The sequence below is a fragment of the Bactrocera oleae genome, chromosome 6 (assembly GCF_042242935.1).
Source record: "Bactrocera oleae isolate idBacOlea1 chromosome 6, idBacOlea1, whole genome shotgun sequence".
Lineage (NCBI taxonomy): Eukaryota > Metazoa > Arthropoda > Insecta > Diptera > Tephritidae > Bactrocera > Bactrocera oleae.
Genome location: NC_091540.1, coordinates 24,963,981 through 24,976,635, shown reverse-complemented (window position 1 = coordinate 24,976,635; position 12,655 = coordinate 24,963,981). Strand labels below are relative to the sequence as shown.

At 37.5% G+C, this 12,655-nt stretch overlaps 1 protein-coding gene across 1 annotated transcript in view; it reads right to left on the bottom strand.

Moving 5' to 3' along the window:
- SREBP (Sterol regulatory element binding protein) overlaps positions 1-12,655 on the bottom strand; it is a 46,002-nt gene that overhangs the window by 15,854 nt on the left and 17,493 nt on the right. Inside the window, exon 3 of the mRNA XM_014240523.3 lies at positions 4,663-5,557. Coding sequence (XP_014095998.3) covers positions 4,663-5,557 — 895 coding nt within the window. The remainder of the gene's footprint in view (positions 1-4,662; positions 5,558-12,655) is intronic.

Here is a 12,655-nt window from a genome sequence, read left to right as displayed (position 1 = left end):
AAATAGTGGGCGTGGCACCGCCCACTTTTAAGTGCAAACCCATATCTTGGGATCTGCTTAACCGAATTAAACCAAATTCGGTACATAATGTTCTTCTCCTATTTTTATCTTACAGTTATAAAATGGGGGAAATCGGATTACAACCACGCCTATTTCCCATATAACAGCTTTTTAAATTCCATCTGATGTTTGCACTTTCCAGTATGCAAATCAAGCAACAATTATTATATCGGCGTAAAACTTTGCGTGAATAATACGTTTAAAGTATGCCACCTTGTGACCAAAAATTAGGGGGGTACTGAATATATGGACCCCAGTGACTATAGTTGACTCTTTACCGAAAATATCGGTCAACAAAGAACAAGGCGGTAAGATCCACAAAGAAATCTAAAACGAGTTGACTTTGCGAGAGTATAAAATGTTTGGTTACATCCGAACTTAGCGCTTGCTTACTTGTTTTCGAAATAAAATTGCACTATTTGCAAGCGTTGTTCAGGCGTGAGTCTATTCATCAGAGATAAAGAGATGTCCAGTTCATCTCTCACTGGAATCGAAAGCGCAACAGCTAAACGTCAAAACCTCCTGAACTCAGGCAACTGTCAAAGTTCAGGAGGTCTGACGTTTAGCAATTGGAAAAATAGGGACGGCCAGATTGAAAACCTACAGAAAAATATGTGAACAGAGAGTTTTGTTGCTGCTATTGAAGATCACTAACAAAAATTGGAAAACAATGAAAGTAAAAGAAAACGCGAAATTGAAATGTCTGTGATGAATTCTTTTGTAATGCCATGCTTAGTTGTATTAATTTTCGATTGAAAATTATAAAAATCATTTATTAATTGAGAGTTAATATTTTGATAAAGTATTAAAAGTTAAAAAATCAATTGTTGTAATATATTACAAAATACCAAAAAAAGGGTTTATATAATTGCTGCATATGTTTAACGGATACATGTATAATAATATTTAATCTTAATAAATGTTGGATATTTTAATTTAAATTCCCAAAAATTATTATTGTGTCCGATCTGGCTACAATGGAAAATGTTATAAAAAACGCTTGAGGCGCTCTCACACTGGAAAGAGTTGGGCATCCCATTATCCCTGCTATTCATGATGAATTGCCAAACCAAACTGAGAATAAATCAATTGACAGCTGTTAAATCGGTCGCCACCTTCAACAGTAATGCCAACTTAAAGTTCTATACCTCGAATATAACACCCGTTATATGGTGTCTAGATCATTGTCATTTGGCATTAAACTAAAGTATGCCGATATACTCGGCATATAGTCCACTTGAATACCGACAATCATTATATGTATCTAGTTTTCCAATAGGAATGATTTGATTTCTAAGTGTCGTTTCAGCCATATTTAATGTCTGTAATTTTTATTCATTGTATTCAGTACTGTTTACAATTTAATTGTAGAAATATATACGCAAAAACAACGTTTAGGATTTGGAATTGCATTCGTATAAAATTGTTCTCACTCAAGAACTAAAGCCATTAGACCACCGTAAACGTCGTGAATTTGCTGATTTTGCCTTAGAACTTGAAAACGATAACGATTTTTTTAAAAAACCATCTTCTCCGATGAAGCTCACTTTCATCTGAGTGGTGCGTTAAATAAACTGTCAATTATGGTGCGAAGAAAATCGACAAATTATTCATGAACAACCATTACATTCACCTAAATTGACAACTTGGTGTGGTTTTTGCTCTGGTGGAACTATCGATCCATACTTCTTTCGAAATGAAGCTGGTGACGCCGTTACTGTCAATGGAGAGGGGTATAGATCAATGATAACCAACTTTTTATGGCCGCAATTGGAAAAAGTTGATCTTGACAACATCCAACAAGACTGGGCTACTTGTCACAGCACGTGCAACAACCGAATAATTGTAAAAGTTTGGAGATTCGATAATTCCATTATCCTTTCTTGGCAAATCGGGCACATTATAGTAAAAGTTAGTTCGTTAAGGTATATTTCGTTCTACAAAGTTGTAAGGTTCTAGTTTATTTCACCGTAGTTATTATCTGATTTCCCCATTTCCACAATGTATAATCAAGTTCAGGAATGTAGTTTTCTGCAAGTTTTGTTAATATAGATTTAGATTTTAGGAGCAGACCGGTCGTCCCATTTCTTTTTTTTACACTCTTGCAACATGTTGCTACAAACTATAACAGTATTGCTTACCTAACGGTTGTTTGTACAACGTAAAACTAATGATATAGGGTCAATATATATATAAATGATCAGAATGCCGAGAGGAGTTAAAATCCGGGTGGCTGTCTGCCTGTCCGCCCATGCAAGCGATAACTTGAGAAAAAAATTGAGATCTTGATTAAACTTAGTACACGTGTGCCCTCTTTGAACCTAATTTGGGTTGGTATTCCAGATAGGTGGAAAAAGTTCATGCCGCGCTCACAAAATGCCGTTAAGCGAAAACATATAAAAGATTATAAGTAATCTCCAAATTCAGATACAAACCCGTTATTTTGTACAAAGCATCGTGGTGGAAAGGGGCATCTGTGGGCTGAAAATTACTAAGCGGGCGTGGCTCGGCGGTGTCGAATCAAAATCCTACTAAAACTGCTCAAGCCCCCTGTACCGAATATTGCGAACTTTTTACTGAAAACACCGGACAATCTGTGAGATCTCTTATAGAAATTCGGAAAGAATTCTTTTCTGATAATAGTATGCCTGTATGTAAAAATGTGTTGAATCGGATCAATAATTCCCTTAGCCCCCATGTACCTAATAGAAAAATTTTCAAACTATCGGCTGACTTTATTCCGCATATATCGGCAAATGTGTCAGTTATATTAATCAAATTGAGAGAGGAGTGTGTTTTTCCCCTAACTATCTTTGTGCCTAAAATGGATAAAATCGGGTGAAAACTCGCGCAATCTCCCATATAACTTATATCAAGATTTTCAAACACCCGGTTGACTTTACTCCATATATATTATTGATGGTATGTGAGATAACTCAATGAAACTCAGAGAGTATCTGTTTTTGCAAGCAATATGTACTAATGTCAAAAATAGATATAATGGGGTTAATTAATACTGCCCCTTTCTCCCATATACGATTTTCAAACTTCCGTTTGGCTTTATACTGTATATATCGGTAAATAAATGAGATATATTAGCAAAATTAACTGAATGTATAATACTGAGTCTTCTTTAGTTTAATGTTGAAAATATATGAAATTTGTACAAAAACAATTCAAAGCGCCTATTACGGTTTCCAACGCAACTCCATTTGGGTTGATGTTCTGAAATTTGTGAATATCAATATCAAATCAATCTGCCAAAAAAAATTTCGTTGAAGTATTGCCAATTTCGACTTTTTGTTCTCTTTATGTTCAACATATTTTCCAATTTGTTGTAACCTTGTTTTGCACACATTTTTTTCCCCCAAGAAGCTGCTCCTTTGTCAGAACCGCCGATGTCGAACCACTAAAGTATATAGCTGCCATCCATACTAACAAAAATAAGTTCTTGTAAGGAAAACTTTTTAATTTAACAAGGTTTCTTAAATCGGACTACTATAGCTACGTATATAGATTTGCAGAAAATAACTGATCAAAAATAGTTTAAAAATATTGTAAATATCTTATTTATCCGCTTACCATTTTCTATTAATATTTTCGTGGAATAATCTACACTAATGTACAATTTGTTTTTTGATATTCTGGTCAATCGCACTACCACAGTTGTTAACAGTAATATAACAAACAAGTTGAGTTTCTTCAATACTTTCATTTAACGGATTGAGTTGATATCGATGATGAATTTCAAAACTTCAACTGAAATGCAATTATGTTCAAAACAGTAATAGGAGCTATAGTTTCCGAACTAAAATCTATATAATAGGTCTAATAGGTAAAAAGAAAGCCATTATTTTCACATGAAACTAATGATTTTATTTAGCATAGTTAGAATAATCCAATTTGGGTCGAATATGCGCCGTTTTGTTTTATGAGTTGTTGCAAAAAAGATTCTCTTGAGCCGACTCATTTACCCGCGAAATCATTCGCCATAGACAAGATCAGGTAGTAATCATTGGTGCCAAGTCTGGATTATATGGATGCATAAGGAACTTCTGGCAAGCGACTATCGATATATGCGACGTGGTGGAACACAATTTCTTTCTTATTGTAGACCTTATGTGTAGATGAGCCACGATCCAACAGTTTTTAATTGATATTGTCGTAATTGATTCATCACCAGGAACCATCCGCTTCAGAATGAGAGTAGCACCCATACATTCTTTTAATTGTAACCAGCCTTCTTTCAATGGTTTCAACCTGTTTAGCTCCTGGGCAATCGAAATAATGCTTACACTAATTGGACTCGCCGATTTACATTATTTTTTCGATATTGTCGACAACTGACATAGCGTGGTTTGATATTAAAATTATCACAGCATCAGGACCCTAAAAACGATTCACATTTTTAGATGCCTGGCTTGCACTCTCGCCAAAAATTGTCAAAAATTTCAAAACTCTAGAATTATATTTTTCATGTTCAATTAAAGACATAATTAAATTTTTAGAACTATAGTTCTTGAATCAGTGACCCTCCGAAAAAGTAATCAAATTAAAAAAAAAATGCTTAATCTAATTAATAACTAACTGTCATATACTTACTATCATCGTTGAAATTTAGAATACGGCGCTGATGAGTATCATCAATACTTTTATAATTTCCGAGAGTGCCAATAGTCTCAGTAGGTCGGAATAAAAATATCTTAAATGGATTTATTGTGATAAAAGCCAACATAAATATGCATAACGTTAATCGTGATTGAGACATATCACGAATAGCAGTTGAAACATTTTTCATTTTATATGAATTAAAGCTTTTAACAGACCCGTTGACTGGGGAACACGGTAAAGAAATATCAGAGTGTGTTGGAGATTGTGAGGCATTTGACTCGTCACTACATGGAGGCGTAATAATCCTTTGTTTTTGTGAGAACTCATTTGTTATTAATGCCTTATTTCTATTATCAACTTTATTTATTTTGGTTGAGTGGAGTAGATTTTTAACATTGCAACTGCTTCGATTTACAAGCTCGTTTTGAAGTCTCAGTATCTCGTCACGCATCTCAGAATTTTGCTTTTGAAGATCACGTATTTTATCAATTGACTTGCGCAAAACTGCAGATTTGTTGAGTTTTGCAGATTCTCCTATTATAAGATTTTTTAATTCTGAAATTTTGTCATTTATTGAAGTACGATAACGGCGCTCTATAGCATTATGAGCAGACCTTTTGACTTCTTTTTTTTTTGGTTGGATTCGAGTAATTGGCACTTTATTCTCAACTGATAAAGTGTTTCCCACTTTGGCTAAATTGCACGAAGCGTTTACAGTTGGTTCAAATATAACAGGTATTTGTGATATAATTGGAGGACCAGTAGCAAAGGACGCGGAAGGGGTAGGTGGAGAGGTATACATAATCGTTGGACTTCTTTGTATCAAAACATGTTGAGCTATTTGTATTTCCTTCAAATCCTGCATAGGTATATTCGCTTGGCTTATCTGAAAGAATATAATAAAGTTAAATTTACAAAATATATAAAAACAAGTAAGGTGGAGATAAGTTCGGATGCAGACGAACATTTTATACTCTCGCCATTTGCAATAATGCAAGGTGGGGGAATATTTTCAGACGTTGGCAAAACTTTATATTAAGAAAAACGTGAACCTCGGTTGCACCGAAGCTGTAATACCATTCACAGGCGCATTTCTTTTAGCAACTACATATATGGCATGTATAACTACATCTGGACGGCCAACGGAAAACGTTTTACTGGTTCCTTCTAGCCACGTTGTTTGATATAAATAATCTTTAAGTCGAATTAAGACCTGTTTATGAAGATCTTTACCTTGATTTTGGTCGGTCAGTTTGAAAGAAACTTAATATAATATATTATGTTCAGGGTGTAAAAATGTTGTCAATAGATAAAATATTCGTTATTCAACGATGCCGGAACGGCTTACAATTTCATTTGGTATAATATTAATTTATAAATACTGTTCAAATATAAATATTTACGTTGGTGCCAAGGGGCGCCACTTAGTTGGTGCGCCGCAGAATAAATAATATTTATTAGTTTAAGTGTTAATCCTAACCATCATACAATCCACTAATTTTAAATAATTACCTCGGCAATATGTTCAAATATCCTTAAACATGTTTATCGTCGACAATGCCGAGACAAAATATATAAACATAAACAAACACAAAAGAAATTTTGATACACTATCGAAAGATATCTTAATCTCACATTCCATTGTTGTGTTCAAACTATTTGGTGCCCTCAATGATACTACTTATCTCTGTTCTACTTTTTGTAGATAGACATTTGAAGTTTGGTAACTGATGGATTCCAAAAGTTCGACGTTTGATTTGTGTTAGAGCTGGGCACTCACAGTTTAGTCTGTATATACTTTGGCTTTGAGAATTATTTATAGACATGGCGAAACATAAACCAATGGGAAACTGTAGGCTTCTGAAGACTAGTCTGCTGCAAAATTACGTTTTTGCCACAAGGATCAACGAAAATTTTATAGTTACCGCTTAAATCATGAATTGTTCTGTGCAATGCTTTGATGGATTTTTTATCGGCATATAATATTCTTTTTTTTTAATTTTGAACATATGCCTGTTTAGAAACACACACATATGTATACTTGTTTTATTATGTTATAATTCGCATATTTAATATTTAGTCGCACTGCCTGTCGCCTTAATTACCGCTTTAATACGTCTCGGCATTGATGTAAACAGGTTTTGCATTAGTTCTTTCGAAATACCGTTGTACCAAGTGTCCATTATAATGTTTTCCAGATCAGTTTTGTTCTTCGGCTTTTTTCAGCTACCCGCTTCTTTACAACGGTTCAAAGGTTCTCAATTGGGTTTAGGTCGGGGCCGGGTAATAGGCCATTCCAATTGGACAATACCGTTTTTATCCAGAAATTCTTTTACCTGCAACAAATGAGGAATAAATGATTGGTTTTAGGATTTAAAATTTAAACAAAACACTTTTGAGATTTATAACAAAGACATAACTTACCTTGTGAGATCGGTGACATGGCGCAGAACCATCCTGAAACATAACGTGCATTCTTAAACAATACTGCTCTTCGATAACGGATAGTAAATGCATCTTTAAAATTGAAATGTAGACCTCTCCGTTCCCCCGACCATAAATATGAGTCAATTCTTTCGTATCGTCATAGGTGAAGCAGCCCCATACCATTCTACCAACTAACTGTCTTACAGTAGGCAGTATGCATTCAGTTTTGTCCCTTCGCCAGATCTGCCTCTCCCATGGTGGATACTATCCGATCCAAAGAGATTGACATTCGCTTCATCCGAAAAGATAACATTCTTCCAGTGCTCGACAGTCCAGTTTTCATAAATTTTTGCCCATCGGTATCGTTTTTAACGCATTTTTGCATTCATAAACGGTTTTTTTGCGGGATGTTTTCCTACAAGTCCGGCATTTATCTATTTCCTATGCACAAAAGATTAGTTTATTTCCTCCTCCTCCTCCTTCCGGATGTCTGCCGAAGATTTAATTCGGTCCTGACTACACATCCGCTTAACCATCCGGTCTTCAGCAGGCGTCGCTTTTATCGCTCCGTTGGCTCTTTTTTGCTACTTTCTTTAAAAAATTGGCAACAGATAATTTTCTGAATCCTAATTTATCAGCAATTTGACGTACGGACAATTTCTGCTGCGATAAAGCGACAATTTTTCCCTTAACGACATCACCCATTTGCTTCGAGCTTGACAAATTTTTTATTTAAACACTTGTCACGAGTCAACTATATCACTTATTGATTTAATGATGGTACAAATATATTCAAAACTGTTCTATTTATACACAAAAAAAGCCCCTCGTCGTTAAGAAGATTCACACTCAAGTTATAGAACTTTAAATAAGGATAATTACTATCCGGTTTTTTTGCAGACTACAAATACATATTTTTTTTATCTAAATTGAGATACAAACTATTCCATCTTTTAAGTTTGATCGCACAGGACACAGTGTTCCATTTCACTAAAATCGGTTCAGTAGTTTAGGAGTTTACCCCGACCAAACCAATATGACACGTAAATGTGAAATACATGCATAGATAATAAAGAATGGTAGTAATATGTAGTAAACAAAAACGGGCGCTTGGTTTTGCTATAAGGTAGTATCCTCACACAATAGGGGTGTTGATTATAATGTGCCGTGCTGCCAAAACTGAATACAATCAAGTCAATATTTTGCATAGCCACCACGGACTTATACCGTATGTTCATACCAAATGAACACATCCCTGTTCTCCAAACTCGTGTAAATACAAATTAGAGGACAAGGCAAAAGGCTCAACAGCACCAACATAGCTCATCAATCTAATAAGAACGAATCAACAGGCAGAAATATACATATCAGCGGACGGACACAAAAAGGCACTAAACCAGATCGTCCTAGCAGCACAACAACAACAGCAGCATCCCTAAAACCTACGCGGGAATATCAACGCACATCAGGTTATATTAAATTTATATTTATATTTAAATATATACTTACAAATAACATACAAATTGAATTATATACAAGTATATTAACCCTAACAAACACACTCACAAATACTTAATTGTACAACTAACCCACAAAATTGTATTCATTTACAACCGACACACCCAAATACATTGAAGGTTAATTTTGTTGAATTTAATTAACATTTCATTTTATTTGGCACACCGGCAAACTCAACGGCGAGTACCCCGACATTTTGGTCCTTCGACCCGGATGGTGCCTGATAAAATAGAACCCACCCAATTAACCACCGTTTGGATAATCATTAGTTATACATATTTGCCCACCCAATTAACCACTGGATTCTCAGGATTTATATATTTCGTTTAGCACATTGCTTATTATAAATACATAGGTACGTACGTACAATATGTAATATATATTTTTTGAGAGCATTCGTGCTAATTAAATTTAAATCAAGAAAAATTACTTCAAATTTATTATTTGTTTCATTTCAATTTTATAAATTGTTACGGCCCGATTATGGACAACCTTTGTATCCCATCGAGTTGCCACAATCGCAGAAATGGTTGGAACCGAAAATTGGCGTCACATCGAAAGCCAGGACAATCCGGCAGATCTGGATAGTCGCGGATGCACACCTCTGGAAATGGTTAACAATGACCTCTGTTGACACGGACCTCAATGGCTAAAACTCGACCCGAAACATTGGCCAATTACCCGAAAATCAATCGATACCACACTGGAACTGCGGCCAATCAAGACATTCGTCAACACGGCACAAGAAGATATACTAAATCGATTTTCATCACTACCCAAAGCCATTCGAGTCATAGCATATTTATTCAGATTCTGCTCGAATTCGTCACCCAACTGATCACAACATAACTCCAGACGAGTTCAAAACTACCCGCACGAAGTTAATTATTTTAACCCAAAGAAAGCACTTTCAGGAGTATGAAGCTTTAACCCAATAAACCAGCATACACAAAAAAAGTAAAATTTTGACCCTAAACCCTCGATCCCAAAGGAATAATGCGAGTTAATCCTCGGTTGAGCAATTCACCCGCATTATCATATATCGAGCGTCATCCGATTATACTACCCTATAGCAGTCGATTAACAAAACTACTCACCCAATTTACCCTCTAAATTACGCTACATGGTGGCAACCAGCTAGTTTTACGACTCATGCACACGGAATTTTGGATACCGAAGCTTAAAACCCTCATCGAGTCCATCATCCATCAGTACAAAACTTGCGTCTTACACAAGAGAGAAACTACTCTAATCATGGCAGTTCTTCCAGCGGAACGTACCACCCTAGCCCGCCCATTCGCAGCAAAAGGAATCAATTTCGTCGGTCCGTATGACATAAAAAATTACACCGGCACAGTGGAAGCATCTGAACTTTTAATCAAAGACCGAGGAGAATTCATAAAATCACTAAACACACAAGTAACAAGTGAAGCACACCAAAACATCGACTGGCACTTTAATCCTCCAGGAGCTCCACACATGAGTGGACTTTGGGAAGCAGGAGTAAAAAGTTTAAAGAGCCCCTTAAAAAAGGTGTCGCAGTAAACGTAGCAATAAATTATGGTGTTTGGCGGATCAACATGGATATATTAAAAAATTTCATATAGAAAGAAATAAAGCTTTGAAAAGTATTAAGGTAAAAAGTCTCGGAGAAAGAGCTCGAAATATATTATATAAAAAGTAAAAGAAATAAAGATAGATAGATAATAAACGAGGTTTGCCCCGCGTTACCTAGCACCCGCTTGGGTGACAAGTTCTAGTTTGGTTGTCGTCGAGGTCATCTAACGGGAGGCCCAGGAAACGAGCAGTTTCGACAGGGTCGGACCATAGGGAAATGGGTGTTAGTTGAGTGGGGCTTGTTGGGCATCCAAAGAGGTGGTTAGTGTCATGCAGAGGCTCATTGCACGCATGACATATATTTGGTATGTCTATTCTGGATAAGTAGGAGTTTAACCTGCTACAATATGCAGAACGCAGTTGCGCAAGGATTACTCTGGATTCGCGAGGCAGTTCGAGCTCTACGTCTGCGATGGGTTGTGGTTTGACTTCATGTACGCCATTCACTGAGAGGGAGTCGGTGAAGGTGTTGATGGCTCCACTGTAAATGGCGGTCAGTACATGTCTGAAGTTCGTTGCGTCCGAAGTCTGGTAGGCGTACTTTCCAATGTCGTCGAAGTAATCAAGGAAGGACCTCTTGATGTTCTTAGGAGGCGGTTCCGCTTCCAGCAGAAGGCAGAGGTGATTTCTACGAAAACATCCCAGCAGAAACTTGGAGAAGAGCTCGCCGGAAGTATACGGGCCTCACTATGTAGGTGTTCTATTAGGGACATCAAGAGGCATCCCGTGATAGTCCGAAGTGCAGTGTTTTGACAAGTATGAAGCTTCTTCGTCTGCGTTGCACCACATCCAGGCCACCATATTTGAGCATCATAGTTTAAGACTTCCCGGACGATTGCATTGTAAGTTGCCAGCAACGTTTCTTTGTCTTTTCCCCAAGAGCTACCGGCAAGCGATTTGAGGATTTTGTTGCGGCTCTGTACTTTGGCAGTTATCGCGTTCGTATGAGGAGTGAAGGAGCACAAGTTTTCGAATGTAACATCTAAAATTTTAGAGTTGTTGCCCGACTGAAATTTTTAGATCCAGTCTGTACTCCTTCGTCCAGTTTGAAAAATTGGTCGCTGTGGATTTGAGGGGGAGAGTGTTAGGCTCCTTGCAGAGAAGAAGCAAGAAAGATCGGAGAGATCTATATGCTCAGGTAGTTCATAGTCCACCGCTTCAGCCCTGGAGGGAGCGTGGATTGTTGTGATCCATTTTGGCAGCGGTCAAGTCAGGTGGCTTTGCTCGAACTCCGAGTTTTTTCATTACTATTTTGTACCAAAGTCCCCAGGGGTTTTTGTTAACATCCTCGCGTAGTTCCTCTTATTTTCTTTTTTTACTGTCATCGATGACTTGCCGTTTGCGAGAGTACAGCGTCAGCAACCTGCATATTGGCCTGTAGAATATTCATTTATTGTGATAGTTCCTATATATGTCATACATTTTCCGGAGCCCGGGATATGGTCCACTTTTTCGTGCTTGATCTCTTCGCAGAGGCAGCATTTGAAGGGTTTTGTGCACTCTTTTAACTTGGTTGGCCGCATTTTATGCAAGTACCTTGCCCTTTCCTGTCGGACCTTTGCAATTCCAGGTCAAGTGCCCTGGTCCAAAGCAGCGGTAGCAACTTTTGGCGTTTTCTTTAAGTCGCAACCTGCAGTTAACCCAGGCAACTTGAATGCGAGTCTTTCGCATCAGTGTGTCAGATATATCCTGAAGAAGCGTTATATACGCCCTTACCTGCTCTCTTGTGTTATGTGCCGTCGTCAAGTCTTCGATGGGGTCCTATAACACTTCTTTTACAGCCTCTGCGACTTCCTTTTTTGTTGTAAGTGAATCGAGATCTCTAACGTCTCTAGTAGTCTTTAGTTTAAGGTTGGCCACAGTTGCGGATTTTTAAAGGGTGTGCTTAAGTGCCTCATAGAAATTGACTTTTGCAGTCTGTCCCTTCTCCAGCTCTAATGGTAGCGCCCCGGCTCTTGTTTTGCGGACCCCTTTAATCTTAACATCTGCTTCTTTTAGTGTTACCTTGCTACGGATGTTCTTAAGGACCTCGGCGTAGCTGTTGCCTCTGATTGTCGCTTGGGCCTATTATATGCTCTTTGACTTGCAGCTATATTCTTTTCTTGTTACCTCTCTTCTGTGGTTTTGAGTGGTCCCACCACCTTGCCTACTTCTACATGGGTCTTCTTCGTCCGTTTAGGCAAAACTGTTTTCCACTGGCCCTCCTCTTCGTTTCGTGGTCTCACTGTTTCTCGAGGCTCCACATAGCTTGTCACGCGCCGCTTCGAAGTTATTGGCTCGGTGGTCGCGATTCGCCTGCTTAAATCCACGTCTTTTCTCGATTTCAGCGATAAGCCGATTTCTATGGTAACTTTTGATTACATCAAAGAGTTCGTCTCGCTGTGCTGCTCCATTCTTAACGTCCATGCTGACATTCTTCTGT